The sequence below is a fragment of the Sander lucioperca genome, chromosome 1, assembly GCF_008315115.2.
Source record: "Sander lucioperca isolate FBNREF2018 chromosome 1, SLUC_FBN_1.2, whole genome shotgun sequence".
Lineage (NCBI taxonomy): Eukaryota > Metazoa > Chordata > Actinopteri > Perciformes > Percidae > Sander > Sander lucioperca.
Window position 1 is genome coordinate 31,033,142 of NC_050173.1, and position 23,159 is coordinate 31,056,300.

Here is a 23,159-nt window from a genome sequence, read left to right on the forward strand (position 1 = left end):
TAAAAGCCTCTAATGCCATCTTGTGGTCACCATGAGAGTATTTATTTAGTTTTAGACCTCAGGCCTGTCGAAATATTTTTACGTTTAACTAGTCTTGTTTTTCTAGCTTAACTTGAACTGATGCAAACTTACAATCTCAATAAGAATGTATAAAGTACATTATATTGTACGGATGTTCATGTTATTGTACTATATTGTTTATTTGGATACATAATAAAACAATTATTTAAAAAAAAAACTCAACAAATGATCTCAGATCAAAAATTCAGTTTAATGTAAATCTCTGTTGGGAACGTTTTTAAAACTGTGCTAAACATCTGGTACACACAACAATAAAAAACAAAATCCAATTAAATTTGAGGCTGATAAGATTCTATCACCATCACATCAACAGTACAACATGTACTACTATCCCACTTTAAATTGCAAAACAAAATGCTCCCACAGCCTTGAACCAGAACAAAACTCTTTCAAGACAAACACAGACATGCTCAGATTTCTCTTCTGGTGGCCTCATCACTCTCAGGATGTTCTCCTTCCATCTGTGAAAGTAATGACGAGTTGGTAGACTGTGGATTAAAATCACATGTCTAAAAGCACTGAAGTGCTGCTATAGTAACTGGTTGGTAGCAGTGAACAACAAACATGCCCCTCACCTGAGCTGAGTGGCACCTGTCCCTGGGAGTGAATTTCCATGATGTCACCCTCCTCAGTGATTCACGGAGGGAGGCTGAAAGGCCATGAGTGTCACGCACCTGACAAACACATACATTATGGAGGCAGGTGACTTCTGTCACACTATCAACACATATACATGAACATTTCTGTAAGTAACAAGTCTATTTACAGTGTAGCATATCACCTGATACCATATTTGCCAGTGGCTTCCTTGTAAATATGAGAGTTGTGGAAGTGAATAACTTTTATTTAAAATTAACTATAACTATATGCATATACATGTTTAAAATTGTTTTTATCCCACACCTTCATGCTGTTCAGACAGGCAGTTCTGAAGTCCACGTTACTGCTGCAGCTCACAACACTGATGGACGAGCTGAGAATCACCTCAGCAGCTGAACGCAGCTTCTCTTGGTCCTTAACACCCAAACATATACTATTAGGGCCCAAATCAATTATTGATGTTCAATAATGTATTGATTCTTTTTTCCAATTCATTAATAATTGATCTATAAAATGTCAGAAAAAAATGATATTGACCATCACCCAAAACCCAAAGATATTCAATTTACACTAATCAAACACAGAGAAAGAAAACAGCAAATCCTCAGTTTTGAGAAGCGACAACCTGGAAATGTTTGACATCTTTGCTTAATTAAAAAAAACACCAACAGTATACTGATTATCAAAACTGTTGTTGATTACGTTTTCTGTTGAATAGTTGTTGAATCTCTACACAGTCAAAAAACAAACAAAAACAATAACATGTGATTAAAGACACATTTCCTCTCTGCAGTTACTGTGTATGTGTATGTCAGACTTGCCTTTTTTCTGCGATTTTGGGCTTTCAGTGTGTTCTGCAGCTCAGTTTGCAGGGCTTTTGTGACTGATTGCCTGTTGTTGTTCAGAATATCCTCCAGGTAGTGCTCTATCAGCACTTCTGTGGCTGTGGGAGGATCACAGACATAAAAAAGTAAAGTAAGTAACTTTAACGCAGTGTTTTGTGATTATACATGCAGCTGTCTCTCACCCATCAGATCAGAGAGGTGGCAGTTGAAAGGGTCACTGTGCTGCAGAAAGAGGTAAAGCCGAAGACTCTGCTGCATTGGCAGAAGACTTGATTCTTGCTCTGGATCCTTACAGGGTTCTTGCTCTACTGTGTACACCATGCCACTGCTGTGCACATGATCTGCAAAGGAAGTTACAACATTTTTTGCAAAGGAAAACATGACAAGGAAATTAAAGGAAAACATGATTATTAGTGACGATAATTACTTTTAAACAGTGAACTCTGCAAGTCCTCACTAGTTGAAGGCACACTGGTGGGTTGTAACAATCGCATGTGCGTATCATTGCGGTAATGGCAGACACACCTTTGGGTTGGGTAAGTAACTGTTACAACATTTGGTTTTACAGCTTTAGTTTTAAAACCTGAGTTCAGTTAAGTTCAATGAGTTAACAGACGTTTACCTCATAATGCATCCCTTTTCAGGCCAGAATAAACAAAACTTCACCAATTAATTAGTTGTGAAAGAGGAGCTTCTCTCTAGCAGCCAAAGACCAGAGTGGACTGTATTATGGGGCCTTTTTAGTTTATTATCTGTATTGTGAATGAAAAAGCTTCTTGTGATTTACAGTATGTAGACCTGTGGTTTTGCTCGTGGTTGTAAGTCATCGTGTAATCTACACGGACAAGAAACGCTTATTATGCAAGAGCGGTTTCTGAAAAATCAGCAACATTTTAAGTGATTCAGAGATTATTTAGTGATGATTAAGCTTAGTTCCACAAAAAGTGTCTCTTTACAATAAACATGCAGCTCTCTCACACATGGTTTAGATTTATCCTAGATTCACGTTAACACTGATTCATTTAACTGATTCCCTAAGAGAAAATTTCCCTACTAAAGAAGAAAGAATATCATTCAAAAAGGCGGACTCTTGTCTGGACACAAAAGGATTTATTTGACTATTTCACCGAAGACCAACCATGAGAAACCCATACAGAAGAATTATGACGAATTATGTTAATAAGCCATTACTTTTCAGTTGAAAAATTCAAAACACTAATGGTGATCACACCTGCAAAATGTTGCACTTTTCAACATTTTTTTTTTAATTTATTTTTTAAATCACCTATGGAAACCGAGGCAAGATTAAGGGTATGATTAGATGTTGGCAACTAAACACATTTAGGTAAGGTCTGGGAAAAGTCATGGTCAAGGTTAAATATGACAAATGAAAATACTAATTTCTAGTATAAAACAGGATGGAAACCTGAGCGTGCAATGTCAAACTCATTTTAAACCCATCTTCCACCCCAACTCTCTGCTGTGAGAATGTTTCTATGCGAATGCAGAACTATTTCTTGCACAACTACTTCAGAACTAACTGTTCACAATAAACATAAACTGCTAGTGCAGATGGGTTCCATGTGGACATAATTTACAGGAGATGGATTTATAAAATGCAGTGACAACCATTTCACTGCTGGAGCCCAGATTTTCAGCGTTGAAGCCCTTTCTCTCTAAGTGCTATCACTTTAAGATTTTTTTGTTACTGCATTCTGCGTGTGTTCCTTTTTCTACGTCCATTGTTCTGTCTGGTTTCAGTCATATGATTCAAATCATAGGCCTTTTGTGATCCATCAAAGTTTTTATGGGCAGCTTCAGGCCTGGGCTGCGTGCTCATCTCTAAAAAATAATCAATTTAACAAGTGTTTCCGAAAGTCACTTTTTAAGACAGGATTAACTAGACTTCTGCTTTGACGCTGGCCAAGGAAACCAGCCCGTAGGTAATGACCTAAAATGTATCTTGGCCATCAGTATGTGTTGTTCCCATCAGTTGTTGTTGTCTACCTTTGAAGGAGGAGCAGTGAAGACCGTGCAGGCCCAGTTCCTGACAGTCCAGATGAGCAGGGAGGTTCTGGAAGAAGGTGGAGGGGCCTGCCACAGGAACATTACTGGGGCCAAATACCAATACCTGGACACATGAAGTCAAGGAACACTAATCCAAATCAGAAAGGAGCAGCGGTTCTACTCTTAGTTCCATCCACAGAACAAACTAGTTCTGTTCAAGCATAAATCTGACTGTGAACAAGACTCCAACAACTTGAACTTCTTCACTTGGAGTAGTGCCTCACTCACAATCCAAAGGGAGCAATCAACCATTTTACAGCAGGAAATGACTAGACTAGCAAGTGTTGACCCTCATCTCTGCTTTAATACAAATTGTTCCCAAGTGTGCACATGAAGTCATGATCTAATGAAGCTAGGGGAACGTCATCTGAAAAAAGCAGAGATGCAATCCCGAGGCCACCGCAACAGACACCCTCCATAACTCGCACCTAGAGATTCTGTCTGTGAAAATCACAAGCACATTTATGCTAAAATTAGCAAAGGATATTTTTATGTGAGTGAGTTGTGTTGCCAGATTGGGGTACTGCAGCACACAAGGGCTTAGTAGTGTGACTGGTTGGATGCTGAGCTCCCCAAACAGGCCCTGGTCCATGGCTTTAGGTGGGATACTGAGAGGCACCATGCCTCCAACGACAGGGTGTCCTCCCTGACACCAGCAGCCTTTCTTCACACACTCTGGAGGCCTTTAAACCCAAGGAAAGAAAATCACTTTCTATAAACCAAAGTAAACACACCAGCATATGGCCCAGTATTTCACACTTGCACACTGTTTAGTAGGGGTGGGAAAAATAATGGATTCTTAGATGCATCGCGATTCTCTCTAGAACGATTCGATTATCGATTCTGATAAATTAATAATCGATTTAAAAAAAATAAAAAATAAAATATATATATATTTTTTTTTAAATGTGTTGATTTTTATTTAAAAGTTACTGTCTCCAGACAAGTACAAATGAGAAAACCGAGTGACTGAAAGAGGATGGGATAATGGACAACAACTTAGAGTTTAGGCAAGAGTGCAAAAAAAAAAAAAAAAAAAAAACACACAAAAATGGCCGAAAGGAATTTTTTATTTTATTTTGTGTATATATATATATATATATATATATATATATATATATATACATGATCTAATAAGACATAAATAATTAGGCAAAACACATATAGGGTGTTCATCTACTTTATCACATAACATGACTGAGCCTCTGACATGGAAGATTACTGGGAGAGAAGGTGACTTTCACAAGCACGTTTAAGGGTTAAACATGAAATGACTACAAAATAAAAACCTCAGTAGATAAAACATTTCATTAAAACTTGTGAGTGACAAATACTGTTACGTCAAAATCTAAGCTTTGTCTAGCTGCTTTGTCTAGGAAGTGATTAGCAAACTCTGAGTAGCAAACTCAGATTTATATGTATATTTTTAAAAATCACGCATGGAAATTGTTGCATCGAGATGCATCGATAATCGGTTTAGAATCGAATCGTTGGCCTCTGAATCGGAATCGAATCGTGAAGTGCCAATCGATTCCCACCCCTACTGTTTAGGCCTACTTCATATTTAATATTTAATAAAATATATTTTGTCATATATACTATGTATGTAGGTTGTATATTTGTATTCTACACTTGTACTGTATATACATGTACATTATTTTCTTTCTTCTGAGTATACATTTTTTCAGTAGGTGTTCTGGTATTTTTATGTAATAAAATCTTGCAATTTTATTTAATCCTATCTTTTTTTTTAATCTTATTTATTATCTCTAGTATAATTCTTTTATTTTCTGTATGTGTGTGTCCTTGTAACTTGCTGCTGTAACACAGTCATTTCCCAATTTGGGATAATAAAGTCCATCTATCTCTTTTTGTAGGAATAATAGATAAAGATAAAAATTATTTTGGTTACACATTCATTCCTATTGGGTTCTATTATGTTTCTACTGAAAGTCAGAAAACATTGATCCACACAAACAACTACACATTAAAAAGTATTAAAAACAGCATTACTGACTGTGTACTACAAGTGACATCCAAGTTCCGTGACGGTTGGTTTGCTAATGCAACTGTACTCTTGATCTTCACTCTGCAAAAATATAAACACAACCTTAGCAAGTCATACAAAAAAGGCTGAGGGGGTTTCACTAGAGTAGTCAGCCTTTATGTTTGTTATTATGCTGTAACTCCTAAAGCCAAAAGCATTGCAGGCCACTTATAAAATCTGATCACTGCTTAGAAGTATTTGTGTGTGAGTAAACTTTACTTTTGCATGTTTAAGTAACTTTATATAACAAATACGTTATGAAACAAAATAGGTACATTCTGTGTAATACAGCGTGACTGAATGAACTGTTGCAAAATTTATCAGGCCATTTCGAATAATACTGTTCTATCATGAGCTTATCTAACCGGTGGGAAATTCCCTAGATTTATCCGAAAAGAAAGCTATGAGCCTTGTCTGCATAGTTGTCAGTCATACCTTAAGTCTCGTTGGAAGGTCTGCTGACTCAATTTGAACTTGAGGTGGATGTTGATCTGTTAAAAAGAAGCAGCAGTCAAATTTTTGCTAACTATTTTATACCATACTGTGGATACGTGTCAGAGAGAAACAGATCCTACCTTTGCGTTAGCCAAACTGAATGTGTGTAGGAACGCTTCAATGCGAGCACACAACTCTGTACTGTTAAATCTTTCATCTTTCATCTATACAGTGCAAAGATAGACAGAGATGATATAGGCTCACTGCAATCATCTATCGTTAATCACATTGGAAGTAAATATATCAAATTAAAAGTGTAGCATTAATTACTGACATTTGGGTAAGTCTAGATATCCTGGGGACATTCTTTTGACATAGATTACTATAGTGCTTAAAAAAGGACAATGCTCAATTCTATTATCAGTAATTAAAGAAAAGGTTCACTGAACCTTTGTGTACCTGAAAAGACAGGAGTAATCTGAGGGAACCATACAGGTCGGTGAAGGCACACAGCTCCTCAGGGTCCGGCTGAGTAGACGACAAGGTACAGGGAAACATGCTCTCCTTCAAATCTGTGAGGAGTAATGTAGTAAAAGGAGACGCTGTAGTGTACAAAAGCTGAAGATGTGTATATATATACGTTAGGTGTGTGTGTACATACCAGGTTGTAGTGCTTCCATTTTAATCCCTGTGCTCCAAGGACCAGCAGCTGCAACTTTACCACAAATGTTAACACTGTTACAGCACTTGCTGTACGTGCTATATGTCCTAGAAATCCTAACAGCTGCTGGCAACAGTCACTTTCCTTCATCATATCCAAGTTATTGTTTTTACCGTAATCAAGAGCAGGCTGAAAATAATCCAAATAACTAAAATGTGACCAATTAATCATGTATTTTTTATTGTAGTGACCAGTTTCTGTTTTTTTACAGGGTGGATTGCCCTTTTATTTGGGTCAAATTTATCTGAAATTCAATGTCTGATATGAATAGTTACACTGCTATTGTAATTGTTTTCTGCTCGTTTTGGGGATTGGTTTGCTACTTAAACAGTTTAAAATGGGAGTCACTCTATGGTGCATTTAAACATTACACCGGCTATTTGCCAGAATGAAATGTCTACTGGTAGTATATGGACTTGCAAATAAGACGCATTGTGTTGATGACTTTTTTCAACTAAACAGTTATTTACCTATATTTTACATAAAAAATAGTGGTAATCAGGTATACATGCAGTTTAGTGTCCCAAATTATTTTCCAAAAACTGAGTGTCCCAAATGATGAAGGTCTTATTTGAGACAGGTTAGTTTATTATTTTCCAAAAACTGAGTGTCCCAAAGCTACCAGAAAGCTACCATCTGCGGGATTATGACTGAACGCCTCAAAGTCAGAATCCCTCCCAGACGTAGCGATACCCATGCGCCTAAGTGCTTCGGTTGGTCTGGAGTGGCCCGGGCCCTCGGGTCCAGGTGAGCAGAGCCGTTCGTGACTGGGTCGGGGTGCAGCCGGAAAAGCGCCGTAGTGTTTATAAAACGAGTTTTGAGGGGTGGGGGTTAGGCAAGTAGGCCTATCATGATTTCTTTAGGCTACACTGTAAATTGTGGCAACTGTGTGTAGGTCTATTAGTGACGGTGTCGTGCCAAGGTACTTATCCCCGCCAGGATTTGTATCCCCTGGCCGCGGGAGCAAAGTTTAACTGCTGCACTTTGAATTCACCTCTTAAATGCAACAAATAGCAACGTGGAAGACTCGACAGGGTTTTCCACAGTAACAAGGGTCTCATTTATTTACATAAATACGTGTATTTGTCGGTTACATTAAGGCAACGTGTGAATTGTTTAATGCATCGTTTATTATTGTGGATTAATCAACAGTGTTTTCCAAAGTTCCATATTGACATGCACCTTAGCTACATAGGCTGACTGATCCATGTGATCCATATCCATGTGAGTCATGCAGGTTTATGAACAATATTTTTTCCTCGTCTTTGCTAACCCGTCCCTCACTGCCCTCTAACGTGATTTCTGTTTTAATTTAACTCAGTTTAATATGGCTTTTCAATTAACTGCTTTGTTCACCTGTCTACCATATAAATTACAGAGGGGATACAGAAAATATCAGGCCGTTTTTTTCACCTGATATGTTGTGTATCCCCTCCCCTAACATGCAAAGGGTCTGTCCTGTCCTCATGTGTGTAATTGTCTGTGTTTACCAGGTCACAATAAACAACCTGAGATAATATGGAGATGTCTGCTGTTTTCTAGCAAAAGTTACAGAGGGGATACACAAAATATCAGGCCGTTTTTTTACCTGATATGTGTATCCCCTCTATAACTTTTGCTAGAAAAAAGCAGACATCTCCATATTATCTCATGTTGTTTATTGTGAGCTGGTAAACACAGACAATAACACCCATGAGGACAGGACAGACCCTTTTTATGGTTGTTTGTTATGTTTTCTATTTGTATTTACATTTTTTTGTATTTTAATTTGTTGTATTGTATTACATTTTATTGTGAAGCACTTTGTGATTTTTATCTGTGAAAGGTGCTATACAAATAAACTTTACTTACTTACTTACTTTGCATGTTAGGGGAGGGGATACACAAAATATCAGGTGAAAAAACGGCCTGATATTTTCTGTATCCCCTCTGTAACTTATATGGTAGACAGGTGAACAAAGCGGTTAATTGAAAAGCCATATTAAACTATAATATGTAGCTAAAGTGCATGTCAATAGGGAACTTTGGAAAACACTGTTGATTAATCCACAATAATAAACGACGCATTAAACAATTCATACGTCGCCTTAATGTAACATATTTACGTAGATAAATGAGACCCTTGTTACTATGGAAAACCCTGTCGAGTCTTCCACGTCGCTTTTTGATCCATTTAAGAGGTGAATTCAAAGTGCAGCAGTTAAAGCAGCACTAAGTAACTTTTAGCTGCCGCTGTAGTTCCAATGAGACAACATGTAGGGGGACCGAAGCTCCGCTCTGAGTGCACAGATGGGGATACAAATCCTGGCGGGGATAAGTAGCCTACCTTGGCACGACACTGGGAAAACATTTCACCTCATTTGCCACAATCGTTTCCGTTTTTCGCTTGTAAATAATGCACATTTGCAACAAAATGACTTAATAAATGACTTTTTGAGCGGCAAACTTGTCACGCGTACATTAATGACTACAGCACAGGTGGTTTAGCAGGTTCATAATTAAGGACATTGTATGGGGGAATTGGGGACACTTAACTGCACGTATACCTGGTAACCATATGTAGGCCTATAGATTTTCTTATCAGAATAACCATTCGTTGTTCAAGCACATTTTGCTTGATAGCTAGCTAGATAGGTAACGTTAATGTTAGTTCATCCTGATGAAGCTGCTCAGATTATGTGATAATACTTACCAGTGCAGTTTAGACTTTGAACAGAAGCTCCTGTTTCAGTCCACAGAAGTACCAAAAGCCCTCTTTCAGTGTTTAAACCATGCTGTTGTTTTTGCTTTCCCAAAAGCATGATCAACCGCAACACCTGAAGTGGTTACAATTAAAAACACGAACTCATCCTTTATAGCTAGCTAACGTTAAAGATATAGCTAGCTAACTATATAACCATATGTTATGCTAACTAGATTCAAACATTGAATGACTGTCTCTGTTTAATAAATAACTACGAGCACAATTTAACTGTCGATTAAACAATCATTTTACACGTACAAACATTGTGTTTCTAGCCAGAATAGCCCTTTAAACCATTACCTGTTGTATTTCTCTGAGCATGTTTAGCGAATTGAAGCAATTTAACTGCAGTGCGCGCGCTGAATGGCTCTCAGATTGCGCACGTGCATGGCTGACACAGTCACAAGACTTTCCCTTGTTTATTAATACAATATGCAATTATGTGAAATCACTGCTAATACCTTACAAGTCAGATGAGGACTATAGATATGTAAGTCTATAAATCAATAACAAATTTGTGGAAATGACATGACTTGTTCATTGTAGACTCCTAAAAGCAGGCCCATAGTCAGGAATTTAGAAATACTGAGGCAATTAGCCCCGATTCCACCAACCAAACTTTGTAAATGTTTTTGAGAATTTAAAAATGTAAGACTAGAAAGTCTAAATGCAAAAAAAATACCAGTCCAGACCAACCAAATATATATATATAGTGTGTAATCATATAATTCATGTCTTTAAACTGCACCGCATTTACAGAAATTCCTGAGGACATGATGTTAAGGTCGACTTACCAACTTGAGCATTCAACCGCCTCACCAGCTAATGCTCTAATGCATCTTAGCAGACTTTTTTGTTACTGTATACTGTCTGTTCTACATTTTTTTAACATGCAGAAAGTGAAGTTTGTTTTTACTTCAGTTTTTGGATCTCTGGATACACAGCTCTCGGAAATGATCCCCACAAATACATGTAGTAGATAACAATTTATTTTATTTGTATCTATTCATACATACAAAGTTGTAGAGTATGAAAACAAAACAGCATAAAAATATTTTGTTTGATTTCACAATTACTATTTGTATAAATATATATGAGGCTTTCCTTCAAAACAAATCACTTTCCCTCCTTCGCAGACCACTCTTTGTATGCTCCAGCATAATTACGTGCACTGAAACAGAAGACAGAGAGACACATTTTAAAAGAGAAGATGTGAAGAAACAAGATTGGTCTCAACGGGAGTCGTAAAATCAAGATGGGCTAAATGTGTGTGTATACTGTAATGTAGCCTATAGTAACCAATAACTGATTTACTTCACGTATCCAAGTTCATAGGCTTTTCCTGTGGCAACTGCCCCTCGCCTGCCCAAATGACAGTGAAACACCAGCTCTGGCGCATCCAGTGGTGGCTTGGTTACTCCGTACTTGGCCTTGAATTCTTCTGGCACCATTGCAAAAGCAGCCTCTACTGTATCAACTTAATGAGTAAAAGGAGCAACAGAGAATGGCAGAAACATATTATATGATTAAACAGATGATGGCATACTGTTGTGTATCAAGAATGCACAACAGCACACCCAGAAGAACTTTGGTCTGAATATGTAAGATAAGTGGTAACATTGAGGAGAAAATTAAGTTTATATTGTTAATAAATCAAAAATTGTAATTAATTGATATAACTTCCTTCTATATCAAGGTTACAAAACCTTGATATTTTTTAAATATTTTTTTCCTCTGTTTAAATTAATTTAAAATAAGCTCACGTGGGATGTGAATGGATCCTGGAATATGTCCTTTATCCACTTCCTCTTTAGTGCGAACATCAACCAGAAAGAGATTCTGGCTCTTTCCCAGAAGTGCTTTTAGATCCTCATAGGAGATATCCTTGGTGACTGGCAACGAGAGAAAAAACACATTAAAGGCTTTGAAAACTCTGATACGCCTTTGTTGAATACATACAGTTTTTCTAAACACAGGTTAGGCTTCAAGTGATAAAACAGCCTAAGACATGATTTTATTACTAACCATCATAGACTGCACCTGCACACTAAGGTACTACAGTGGACACAAAAAAAGACTAATTATTAGGGATGTACCAAACGACAAGGTCATTGTTTGTTATGATCCACATTAAATGCAGTTTATTTGTCAGTGTTATTAAGATCCACACAGTGAGGTATACAGATTTAAAAAAAAATTTAAAATAAAAAACTGGTATCGGTACTTAGAAGATATCTTGAGTTGACTTATTGAAATGCGTATCACGAGAGCAAACCAGACTAAATTGCAATTTGGTTTTAACTTGCTGTGAAAAATAATAGACTTGCGTGATGATTGAAGAGGTACGAAACAGACTAGGGTATATTTCTCTCCAGAAGATTGCTCCCTCATGTTGGCACACACATCACACAATGTTGGTCTGTGTGTATGTGTGTGTGTGTGTGTGTGTGTGTGTGTGTGTGTGTGTGTGTGTCTTTCGAAAAATAAGGAGTAAAGTTACAGCACCCACTCGCCTTTGATGTAACAGGTTATGGTATGCAATCATGTTTTGCTTCACTTGAGAGACACATTTTGAAACCGGTTTGTTGATTGTTGCTTGGGTAACCATGCAGCTTGCATTTCCTGAGGAGATAGCTTCTGGTTTGACCTTATCAAGACAGTTTTTTTTATTTTGTGCTGAGTCATTCTGAATCATTAAGAAATGTATAATATTCCCCTAAAGCTTAGGGATTATTTCTTCAATTAATATGTAATAGTTAGAGAAATCTGCGTTCTAACTGTAGTCATTTAGCGAGATGGTTTGAGACCACAGCAACAGGAAACAGCAAGACATTAGGCTACAGGTTAAAATGTACAGACAGAAAACAAAATAGTCAGCTAAAGGCAACAACTACGACACATGGGAGAAGTCAGCCTTCAGGGCTTTCTGCCAGAAATATGGTTAGGTTTAGGGAAAAACTGCTTGGTTAGGTTTAGGAAAATATCATGGTTTGGGTTTTAAAAAGCCTAAGGCTACTTTCTCCCAATTGCAATCCGTCTATGACAATATAGGTAACCTAAGTTACACTATACTACTACAAGTATTTAGCACAAACTAAACATCATCATTTATCAAACATAAACCAACATTAGGGACCTTTCAAGTCGTTTAAACAATTCAAATAGGCTGCAGTTAGTAGTTAAATGATATCTGTCCCAGTAAGAGAAATAAAAAAAAGGACTCACCTGGGCTATCCATCTTACGGAAGTGTATTAGAAAATGATCGTTAAAAACAAATACATCCTTCTTCCTCAGGTTTAGTGACAAGGCATTGGCTTAGACGCCGAGAGTAGGCGGGACTTAGCTTAAAACTCTTCAGTCGTTAGCCAATAAAATCAACTTTACACTTGCAGTGCTTTTACAAGACTTTCAAAATAAAAGTTGAAACTAGTGGATCATATTTTTTGTCCATGGTTATTATGTTACATAAATTCAAACAGTGTTGAAATATTTATATCCCGTGAAAGTAAGGATAGTACAATGTAAAATATACTTGGTCGAAGTGGAACTAATTTCAACAATGTTATACCCGGCTGAATAGTTTAATTTATGCATAATATTCTATAAATTGATTATTTGTCTTGTATGTAAAATCTTAGTCCACAAAAAAGTAACTAAAGCTCTCGAATAAATGTGGTGGAGTGAAATGTACCATATTTCCCTCAGAAATGTAGATATTATAATGCAATATAAAATTAAATTAGTCAAGTAAAGCAAAAGTACCTTAATACTGTTCTGAAATGTAAATACTTCCCACCACTGCATACAAAGGGTAAAGTATGAATAAATGAGAGGAGAAAAAAATGAATGCAGGTGCTTCCATACAGCGTACAAGAGGTCAATGAATGTTTTAATGTTAAGTATTAAAATTGTGACAATCAGGACTCTGCAGTCACCAGATCTCAACCCAATCATGGAACATATTGGACTGACCGGTGTTCAGTCCCTCCAGTTAAGCTTCAGAGACTCAATGCCAAGGCACATTAAAACGTGCCATACACCTACCAACCTTTATTAATTTGTCCCCCTGGTTTATGTTACAACACGTAGACCTAAACCTTTCAGATAAAAGCAAATATTTAACAAACACCAATTACACAGTTTTTATGAAATAAGTTTTAGTTTATTACAAAAGTCAGTATCTATATCCTAAAAAAAATATTTACAATTAAATTTAGCCATGATAAGATAAAATAACACTACAATAAACCTACAAAGGTTAACTTGCCAGCAAATAACCCTGTAGTTCTAACCACAAAGTAACACAATGACCCATTGATTAGTTATTCCATGAACACCACTCCCCTTTACCCCAATATGTTTACACATTCATTGAAACAGGAGTGTAAACAACTTCTTAATTCTGTAATCATCATAATGAGAACCAGAACTTTTTGTCTTTTGTTCTTGATTACAGCGTTGCTGTGGCCCCTGCCTCCAGGGGCCTGTTCAGTGTGACTGGAATGGATTGTCAGTGCTAAACTAATCTGGATCACAGAGTCCCCACTGTGTAAGAAGGGTTCCCTAGTCCATCAGCGGAGTCTCTCTTTGCCTTTTTACGCATTTGATGGTTCCAGAGGATCACAGCTGCTATGATGAGAAGTAGGAGGGCCACTCCTCCTCCTATAATCCCAGCAAACAGTTTATGTTCAGAAAATTCAGGAGGAGTATACCGCTTACAGGAGAACTCCGAGGTGGGGCTGTGTCCTGCACTGTTCACCGCCTCCACACACACCTTAGTCCCAACTTCCAAAGATCCGACCAAACCTCGTCGTGAAACTTCCCCAAACTCCAGGGCTTCACTTCCCTCTATCACCACTCTGTACCCAGACACCACAGAAGATGGAGCACACCACTGGACCTCTATCTTTCCTCTGTCATCTCCCTCACTGATTGGCCGCAGCACTTGGATGATTGGTGCATGAGGAGGCTCACTGACCCCGCTGACCCCAGGACAGAGACACCCAGTCTTTGCTGAAATCTGTTCGCAGGGCTCCTGATTCTCCAAGCAGGGGTTGTATTGGCAGGGCTGCGCCTCCCATTGGAGCAAGGTAGTCTTCACGGCGTGCACAACTTCAGGAGGAGAGCTGTAGTTGTCAAGGTAGTCATCGTCATAGTCATCATCTGAGCCCAAGGCAATGATCAGAGGACGAGTGGTGGGACGGAATGTAGAGGCAGCATGGGTGGAGAGGTGGGAGTGGTGGAGAGGTGAAGCACTCAGAAAAAGGAGAAGCACAGCCAGGTTCCTGCACAGTGACGTCATCTCTATGGACAGAAGTGACAAATGATGAGAAAAACAATACCATAGAGGCCAGAATTTAATAAATTAATGAATAATTAATAAGGTGGAATAAATGAAGTTAAATCAGGAAGCCAAAGTCATTGTAGTAGTGGTCACTGCGTCAAAACACAGAAACCAAAATACAGAACTTGCTTCCAATAGTAGACAAAATTAAACAAGGATCCACAGTGGTACTAAGGCTAATAAATAGGACATATGAAATTTTAAGATTTTTCTCCCTTTGACAGAAGACAAGAATGGTTTGATGCGACTGGAAAACAAAATTCTTTTGCTTGTTGACAAAGAGGCTATTTTACCAAAGTTTATAGCTTGGAAATGGCTCTGTGTATAATCAAACATTTGCGGTGTTCTAGTTTCCATCCTGTAAACAGCTTTAGATAAATAAATCCTGAGTGCTGGAAGAAAGAAATACAATATTGGGGTGACCCCATCAGCACTTCCAATTTCCCCTGGCACCAAGCCAGATGAGTTCTGTGGGAACCCAGAACTGAATGTTCACTTTACACTATCTAGTTTATTTTTTAAATAACCATAATAATCACAAGATTTTTTTTTCCGTTCTTTTAAATGCAGCTGATGACAAAACCTCTAAGAATATATAAACATCCAACCATTCAGTATTTTGCATCTGGTCAACACACATGTCAGCATACTGATAAAAGTGACTTAAGTAAAGTGTAAAAAAAAATATCACTGTACCTGTTTGATGGTGGTGTATATATTTCAAGTCTTTCTTCTTTCTTGTTCCCACTCTGTCTGCTCTCACCGTGTACTCACTACAGTCTTCTGCTCTCACCGTCTTTAAGTTGTTTCTCTCAGACTCTCCCCTCCCTCTCCTCAACACCCCCTCATTTTCTCCCCTCAGTGCCTCTCCCTCCCATTTTACTCTTTCATGCTCTGCCTCGGTCTTTTTTCCCATCTTGCCTCATTCTCTTTCTCAACTTCCAACTAACTGATAAGTATAACTGACATGTGATATATCTTCCAACTAGCTGTTGCTGATCTTTTATATTTCTTTGTTTGGAATTTTTGTGTTAATGTGTGTAGGGAAAGTGGAGTGAGGGAGGTTTGGGAGGGTCAGAGCTCAGAGCCAGCATGTGCCTGTGTGCTACTTAGCATATTAATTTGCTGTGTAGCTGCAGGAGGCAGGCTAGTGCTTGTTGCAGTATGTGTTTGTGTAATCCGTAGATGTAGCGGCCTGTTTTTGATTAGCTCTTTACAAGCTAAACTTCTTGCATACACTCTGCAGGTGTTCTTGTGGAAAATAACAAGACATAAGGGCACTTCAGTGTGTTTATGTGTTCCTCTGAGAATGGGGGGTGAAGGAATGCATGTCTTAGAGACCCCCCTCCACCTCTCTTGTGGCCCCCATTGTGACAAGCTGGAGGGGAATGATAAAAGGCCGTCCTTTTATGGAATAAAGCTGGCAGAGGGGGCGAGTTCTGTCTTATTCCAAGTGCCCAGATTGCACTGATGAAAAGAAAAGTACCAGGGCAGGAGCCTCTTATTTCCCAACCTCAAAACTCAAAGGATTTACTCGACCTACGCACCACAAATCCTGATTACTTGGAATCTTAGAATAAATGGCTTTAATTAAATCTGATTAGAAGTACATGTGCATACAATAAAATTAATCTTTTGGTGGAACAAAACCAACAACACAAAGCCATACACAGTTATGTGAGGTTGTGAGAGTGTTCTCTTACATGCACAAATCAACTTGTTATTTTCACATGAAGACAAAACTATTTATTACTATATTTTCAAGAAAAGGGCTGAGTGCAAAGAAACAATAAATCATTGGGAGATGAATAAACACTGAAGACAGACACAGCCACTTAAATTATACAACAGGAAATAGAGTAGAGTATGTATGTACTGCATTTACACAAAGGTTTATGCACTTATTTGGGGAGAAAAATGATGTGTTGATGATAATTATAACACAATGTGCTTGCTTAAAGGGAATATGGTGAGTCATGAATGAAGAAGTGACGAGCTGTCCGTAACAAGTTCAGTGTAAAATTTGTTGTTCATTAGGGGAGGTTCTGGGAAAAGAAGCTGAAGTTCTGTGGCATTTACAATGTATGATGGTTCGGGAAAACGTGGTGCCTGAGGCGAGTGAGTGATAGTGATGCCCATATGCACCATGGTTCTTCATACATGTGGAAGGCAAGATACATCCAAATTATCTTTTCTCCAAGCTAGATGACACACAGTTGTGTTCTCCCATGCCTGGTTGCTTCTTCGAGCCAGGTAAAGAAGGAAAAGATGGACTGAATGGAAAATCAAAATGACACTTCATGGAGCAAATGGAAATGCTGAACTAACCATACTTCTATTTCAGATTTTAGGGAATCATAGTTGTTCATTGTTGGGTGGTTGATCCAGCACTTGGGACCTCTTTTCAGACTGAAATATCTCAACAATTATTAACATGGAATATGGCTTTTATCACAAATTATAAAGCAACACACTTTAGTGGAAAAATCTGAATTATATTCTTTATCCAAGGATGTAGAGCAAAGAGGTGGGCTTCTCCTCAAGATGACCCTCATATCTACAGTTTTTCCAGCTTCAAGCTCCGGGTTGTTTTGGCTGCATGAGACAACCATCTCTTCCACCCCCTGCCTGTCCGTCTGTCTGCAATACCAGGAGCTGATAAGTTTTAACAATCCATTTCCTGTAACTGAATTGCACAGGTTGCTGTGACTTATCAAAAGAGTGATTCACTGAAACATTCATTCCTGAATGAGACAATCCCTCTGGAACTTTGAGTTAAAAGTCTTTTCTCACATACACAGCTACACTATTTGCAATATAGTATTTTATCATCCAGCTGCATATGGTCATTTCCCTCCATAAAGCAGTACTTCTAATTGTAAAAGTAAGTACATTGTTACACTAACACTATAATGTGTGAGTGCTGAAAATCTCGTCCTGTCTACTTGAATTAATAGTTTCAAATCCAAAGAAACATCACATACCCAACAAAAGTGTTTCACTGTTTCTGTGTGGGTGATCACATAATTAGTGTCTGATTAATACAGCTATTAATGTTGTATGAGTGAACCACTGGAGGAGGCATAGATCCATCCATCCATCTTCTTCCGCTTATCCGTTAACGGGTCGCGGGGGTAGCAGCTCCAGCAGGGGACCCCAAACTTCCCTTTCCCGAGCCACATTAACCAGCTCCGACTGGGGGATCCCGAGGCGTTCCCAGGCCAGGTTGGAGATATAATCCCTCCACCTAGTCCTGGGTCTTCCCCGAGGCCTCCTCCCAGCTGGACGTGCCTGGAACACCTCCCTAGGGAGGCGCCCAGCCCCAGCGAACCACCTCAACTGGCTCCTTTTGACGCGAAGGAGCAGCGGCTCTACTCCGAGCTCCTCACGGATGACTGAGCTTCTCACCCTATCTCTAAGGGAGACACCAGCCACCCTCCTGAGGAAACCCATTTCGGCCGCTTGTACCCTGGATCTCGTTCTTTCGGTCATGACCCAGCCTTCATGACCATAGGTGAGGGTAGGAACGAAAACTGACCGGTAGATTGAGAGCTTTGCCTTCTGGCTCAACTCTCTTTTCGTCACAACGGTGCGATAAATTGAGTGTAATACCGCACCCGCTGCGCCGATTCTCCGACCAATCTCCCGCTCCATTGTCCCCTCACTCGCGAACAATACCCCAAGGTACTTGAACTCCTTCACTTGGGGTAAAGACTCATTCCCTACCTGGAGAAGGCACTCCATCGGTTTCCTGCTGAGAACCATGGCCTCAGATTTAGAGGTGCTGATCCTCATTCCAGCCGCTTCACACTCGGCTGCGAACCGATCCAGTGAGTGCTGAAGGTCACAGGCCGATGATGCCATCAGGACCACATCATCCGCAAAAAGCAGCGATGAGATCCCCAGCTCACCAAACTGCAACCCCTCTCCACCCCGACTACGCCTCGATATCCTGTCCATAAATACTACAAACAGGATTAGTGACAAAGCACAGCCCTGGCGGAGGCCAACTCTCACCTGAAACGAGTCCGACTTACTGCCGAGAACCCGGACACAGCTCTCGCTTTGGTCGTACAGAGATTGGATGGCCCTGAGAAGGGACCCCCTCACCCCATACTCCCGCAGCACCTCCCACAGTATCTCCCGGGGGACCCGGTCATACGCCTTCTCCAGATCCACAAAGCACATGTAGACCGGTTGGGCATACTCCCAGGCTCCCTCCAGGATCCTTGCGAGAGTAAAGATCTGGTCCGTTGTTCCACGACCAGGACGGAATCCGCATTGTTCCTCTTCAACCTGAGGTTCGACTATCGACCGAACCCTCCTTTCCAGCACCTTGGAGAAGACTTTACCAGGGAGGCTGAGAAGTGTGATACCCCTATAATTGGCACACACCCTCTGGTCCCCCTTTTTGAAAAGGGGAACCACCACCCCGGTCTGCCACTCCTTAGGCACCGTCCCCGACTTCCACGCAATGTTGAAGAGGCGTGTCAACCAAGACAACCCCTCCACACCCAGAGCTTTAAGCATTTCTGGACGGATCTCATCAATCCCTGGGGCTTTGCCACTGTGGAGTTGTTTAACTACCTCAGCAACTTCCACCAGGGAAATTGACGACAATCCCCCATCATCCTCCAGCTCTGCCTCTACCATAGAGGGCGTATTAGTCGGATTTAGGAGTTCCTCAAAGTGCTCCTTCCACCGCCCTATTACCTCCTCAGTTGAGGTCAACAGCGTCCCATCCTTACTGTACACAGCTTGGATGGTTCCCCGCTTCCCCCTCCTGAGGTGGCATAGATATTAGAAACAATTTGACAAGCTCATATGCTATTTTTATGATTGAGATCATCTACTTCTGTAAGGGTAAGATTGCATCAGAAAACGAAGGAGTTTCTCACTTGTTCAAATAAGGGAAGAGGACAAGAAAGAGAACACAAACAAGTTCCACATTTTTTGTCTCTTATACTTTGCCTCAGACTATTATATCCTTACAGTGGTGGAAAGTAACTAAGTACATTTACTCAAGTACAATACTTAAGTACAATTTTGAGGTACTTGTACTTTACTTGAGTCTTTTTCTTTTCACGCCACTTTCTACTTCTACTCCACTACATTTTTCTCACATTCTCATTACTTATTCATACGACAGCTTTAGTTACTTGTTACTTTACAAATTAAGATTTTTGCATGAAAAACACATATGTAGTTTTTAAAATATGATGCTTTATTATAAATTAAAACTACCCAACAATATACAGGCCAACAAGTAAAGCTGAAATGATTAGACCATTAAACACTTAGTTGATGGACAGAACTGTTTGGAAATATGAGGATTTTTCTGCATTGAGTACTTTTACTTTTAATACTTTAAGTAAATTTTCCTGATGATACTTACATACATTTCCTAAAGTAACGTTTTCAATGCAGGACTTTTACTTGTAACAGAGTATTTTTTACAGTGTGGTATTATTACTTTTACTTAAGTAAAGGATCTGAATACTTCTTCCACCACTGTATCATATCACTAATCAGAGAGAAAAACAAAAGGACTACTTTTAACCACTTAACGATCCCAATCAGTTATACAGTAGTGTCAGTGACTAAAGGCAGCTGTTTGTTCAGTAACACTCATGGGCATGGGCATGTTGGTCAATCCCTGATGATTATCTAGACTCATCTTTTGGGTGAAACCAAGCATAGCACAGGAGGCAGACATAACAGAGTTTAGAGTGCACCACTGAATTGTTTTCATTGGTGACGAGTAAGTAGTTGTCACAGTGTTCACATATGAACTGTCGAAATAGTTTTCTTCAAATTGTAACATCACTGAAAAAACTTCACTGCATGTTCACTGCATACAATTTTCAGCTGCCCGTGACAGGCCAGCCTGCTGAAGTTTTGTTCTAACTGTGGCTTCAATTAAGCCCTCGAGGAATAAAGGAAGCCACAGTGTGGTTGTCCCATATACTATATAACTAGATAACGACTAGCCCGCCAGGGCATTTTCCCTGCACCACAGCATGTCTGAGCATGCTGCTGAACATGTGTAAGACAACTTGCACGTATCCCCGCCACCATCATCTGATTCTACCAGAGTGCTGAATACCTTTATTTCTTAAGTCAATAAGATATTAGTCATTTAAGGGCAGGATTTCCACTCTGTCTGTTTAGCAAGTGGAAACACAAACACTTTACTTTCACATTCACATTCACTCACTCAAGTAAGCCTTTATCCCTCAGTGTGACTTTATCAAACTCTGAAATGTGTGGGCCTCTCACAGATGCTCAATCCCTCTCCTACACACACCTCTCTAAGGAGTTGAAGTATTCCAATTTAAACAGGAACTAAGCTACTATTGGCTATATCCCCATCACCTTTGACCTCCACTTCATTCAAAAGGAATCCCAGGGTAATCTTGTTACCATACTCAACCAGTCGTGTGAACTGCTATTTTTAGCTTTTAAAAAACGCTGTGGAGCCAGAGAGAGTGGGCTATGCAGTCTAACTGAGCCTCAATGGACTAATTGAAAACAGACATGTAATGATGTAGCAGCACCATCTGATGACTAGGTCCCACATTCCTGCATCCACTGCATGCTTGTGGGATTACAAACTATGTAGAATTGAAAGAGTGGGCTGGTCACCATATCACAGAAAGCATCCTACAACAGGCAAGTTTAAATCCACCCTGCTTAAGTGAATCTCCATAGACGTTGATTAACCTTTGTTAGGAAAGATAGCATACAAATTATCTTTTATATATCCTATTAATGTTATATTAGACAACTCAGACACGTTTTATTTTGATTGGATTAAGCCGTGATACTGGCATGTTGGCCATACCGTATTGTGAGTCTTGTGACTGCAGGACTACATCTCACCTATTCTACAGTATATTCTGGGAAAAGATAGTTTGAATCAGTTTAAAAAATGTTCTGTGAGGGGTGTAATTTCAGTGACTTAATATTAAACATGCCATTAATTATAGTAAAATAACAGCTGCCTACAACCTGTGGCACCATAATTAGGTAATTAATAATTAGGTAACAGGGGCATAATAGCGCTACCGCTGTGGAGAAAGGTCTGGCAATGTGAGACTAACTGAACAGTATAACAGGCCGTTACTAATAACATTAATAATGGCTCTGTTTTATTAAAGTGTCCCAATAAGTTATGAAAGTGTGACAGTGAGCCAGCATGCACAATACCAGGACCCTGAATCTAAAGCAGCAAAATGAAATTCAGCCATCACTAATTGTATTATTTACAACTGTGTTTAATTACTGTGACATGTCATAATGTCTTCAAAGAAAGAGGCATATTTGAATTTGTTAAAATATATTTTGTTTTATTGAGATTAACCAAAACAAGCACAAACAAATCAGCTGACTGAATGTCAACTTAAAACCTTTACATAGAGTTATAGCTCCACTTAGTGGTGTATACTTGTATTTGCCAAAAAACAGAAGTCCCCTGGAGTATCTCTGGGAAAAATCTGACAGTGGTTCTTGCCTGTTTGAGGTTATCTAAATGAATCTAATGGATTGGTAAATAGGCTGATTTGATTAGTTTATTCTTTGTAGAAAAGAAATGATGTCCAAACACACAATATCAAAATGGCAGAGTGTGGCTGAAACCTATTTTACATTCTTAACCCTAATATTGCATACATACTTCTGACCATAGGCGTAATTTACAGGGAGGATGGGGGGGTTACAACACCCCAATAATCAAAACTGGCTAGTGCAACCCACCCCAAAAACCTATTACAATTTCCATAACATAAATAAAAACATTTGCGCCATAAATAGATGCAGAAAATTCACCAGAATGCAGAAAAAGAAGTGTTTGACGCTTACAATGTCAATTTTGCTCAAAAGTGGAGATCTCAACTCCGACACATGTCAAAAGATACTGCAATCTCTGCTCAAGCTGGTGTTTTTATTTTTTTGTTGTCTCACTTGAAAACTCTGTTCAAGTGTGAAATTATCCCACTTTAATTATCTGTCTGGGAACTCTCTCTCTCACTTCATAAAGATGAATTTAGGAGAGGCAGAACATCTTTTGTTTGGAAATTGTATATGGTTGACCTACATGTTTAGAAACAAAAAATAATTATCATCCCAGCCTGATTTCCAATGGTACTGTTTTTGAGAATTCAGATGTTTTACATGAGTAAATGATGACAGTGATGAAAATAACTACATACATTTACAATTTTAGAATACCTGTACCTTTGAGTATTTCCATTTTATACAACATTTAGATTATACC

General features: G+C 39.0%; 3 protein-coding genes across 6 annotated transcripts; all 3 read right to left on the reverse strand.

Moving 5' to 3' along the window:
* Positions 1-252: 252 nt before the first annotated feature.
* zgc:195212 (DUF4554 domain-containing protein) lies at positions 253-10,136 on the reverse strand. Of its 2 annotated transcripts, XM_031303362.2 has the most exons (14): positions 9,840-10,136; positions 9,489-9,612; positions 6,737-6,790; positions 6,535-6,656; positions 6,216-6,299; positions 6,076-6,131; positions 5,611-5,682; positions 4,081-4,276; positions 3,534-3,657; positions 1,709-1,867; positions 1,503-1,624; positions 985-1,095; positions 657-755; positions 253-542 (listed from the first exon to the last, which is right to left on the reverse strand). In XM_031303362.2, the coding sequence occupies exons 1-14, from the start codon at positions 9,858-9,860 to the stop codon at positions 492-494; spliced, it is 1,395 nt and encodes a 464-aa protein (XP_031159222.1). In that variant the 5' UTR covers positions 9,861-10,136; the 3' UTR covers positions 253-491. The 2 variants fall into 2 exon arrangements, with proteins under 2 accessions (XP_031159222.1, XP_031159223.1); XM_031303363.2 differs by lacking the exon at positions 9,489-9,612 and having other exon boundaries at positions 9,840-9,947.
* A 428-nt stretch (positions 10,137-10,564) lies between these two features.
* si:dkey-34l15.1 (thiosulfate:glutathione sulfurtransferase) lies at positions 10,565-21,608 on the reverse strand. Of its 2 annotated transcripts, XM_031303046.2 has the most exons (5): positions 21,573-21,608; positions 12,765-12,777; positions 11,303-11,431; positions 10,854-11,016; positions 10,565-10,710 (listed from the first exon to the last, which is right to left on the reverse strand). In XM_031303046.2, the coding sequence occupies exons 1-5, from the start codon at positions 21,591-21,593 to the stop codon at positions 10,656-10,658; spliced, it is 381 nt and encodes a 126-aa protein (XP_031158906.1). In that variant the 5' UTR covers positions 21,594-21,608; the 3' UTR covers positions 10,565-10,655. The 2 variants fall into 2 exon arrangements, with proteins under 2 accessions (XP_031158906.1, XP_031158907.1); XM_031303047.2 differs by lacking the exon at positions 21,573-21,608 and having other exon boundaries at positions 12,765-12,954.
* LOC118492899 (LRRN4 C-terminal-like protein) lies at positions 13,677-15,815 on the reverse strand. 2 transcript variants are annotated; one of them, XM_036002252.1, is made up of 2 exons: positions 15,581-15,815; positions 13,677-14,844 (listed from the first exon to the last, which is right to left on the reverse strand). In XM_036002252.1, exons 1-2 carry the CDS (start codon positions 15,798-15,800, stop codon positions 14,072-14,074), a joined length of 993 nt encoding a protein of 330 aa, XP_035858145.1. In that variant the 5' UTR covers positions 15,801-15,815; the 3' UTR covers positions 13,677-14,071. The 2 variants fall into 2 exon arrangements, with proteins under 2 accessions (XP_035858145.1, XP_035858149.1); XM_036002256.1 differs by having other exon boundaries at positions 13,677-14,851; positions 15,581-15,702.
* Positions 21,609-23,159: the final 1,551 nt, after the last annotated feature.

What these genes read in the sequence shown, in the direction of transcription:
- zgc:195212 (XM_031303362.2), bottom strand. Translation starts at nt 9,860, where the DNA reads ATGCTCAGAGAAATACAACAG. An exon ending in TGCTCAGAGAAATACAACAG is followed by an intron (nt 9,613 to 9,839) that starts GTAATGGTTTAA and finishes TAACCACTTCAG; the next exon opens with GTGTTGCGGTTGATCATGCT. An exon ending in GATGTCACTTGTAGTACACA is followed by an intron (nt 4,277 to 5,610) that starts GTCAGTAATGCT and finishes TTGGGTTTAAAG; the next exon opens with GCCTCCAGAGTGTGTGAAGA.
- LOC118492899 (XM_036002252.1), bottom strand. Translation starts at nt 15,800, where the DNA reads ATGGGAAAAAAGACCGAGGCAGAGCATGAAAGAGTAAAATGGGAGGGA. An exon ending in TATACACCACCATCAAACAG is followed by an intron (nt 14,845 to 15,580) that starts GTACAGTGATAT and finishes TTCTGTCCATAG; the next exon opens with AGATGACGTCACTGTGCAGG.
- si:dkey-34l15.1 (XM_031303046.2), bottom strand. Translation starts at nt 21,593, where the DNA reads ATGGAGATTCACTTAAGCAGG. An exon ending in AGGATCCATTCACATCCCAC is followed by an intron (nt 11,017 to 11,302) that starts GTGAGCTTATTT and finishes TTACTCATTAAG; the next exon opens with TTGATACAGTAGAGGCTGCT. An exon ending in TATGAACTTGGATACGTGAA is followed by an intron (nt 10,711 to 10,853) that starts GTAAATCAGTTA and finishes CTTCTGTTTCAG; the next exon opens with TGCACGTAATTATGCTGGAG.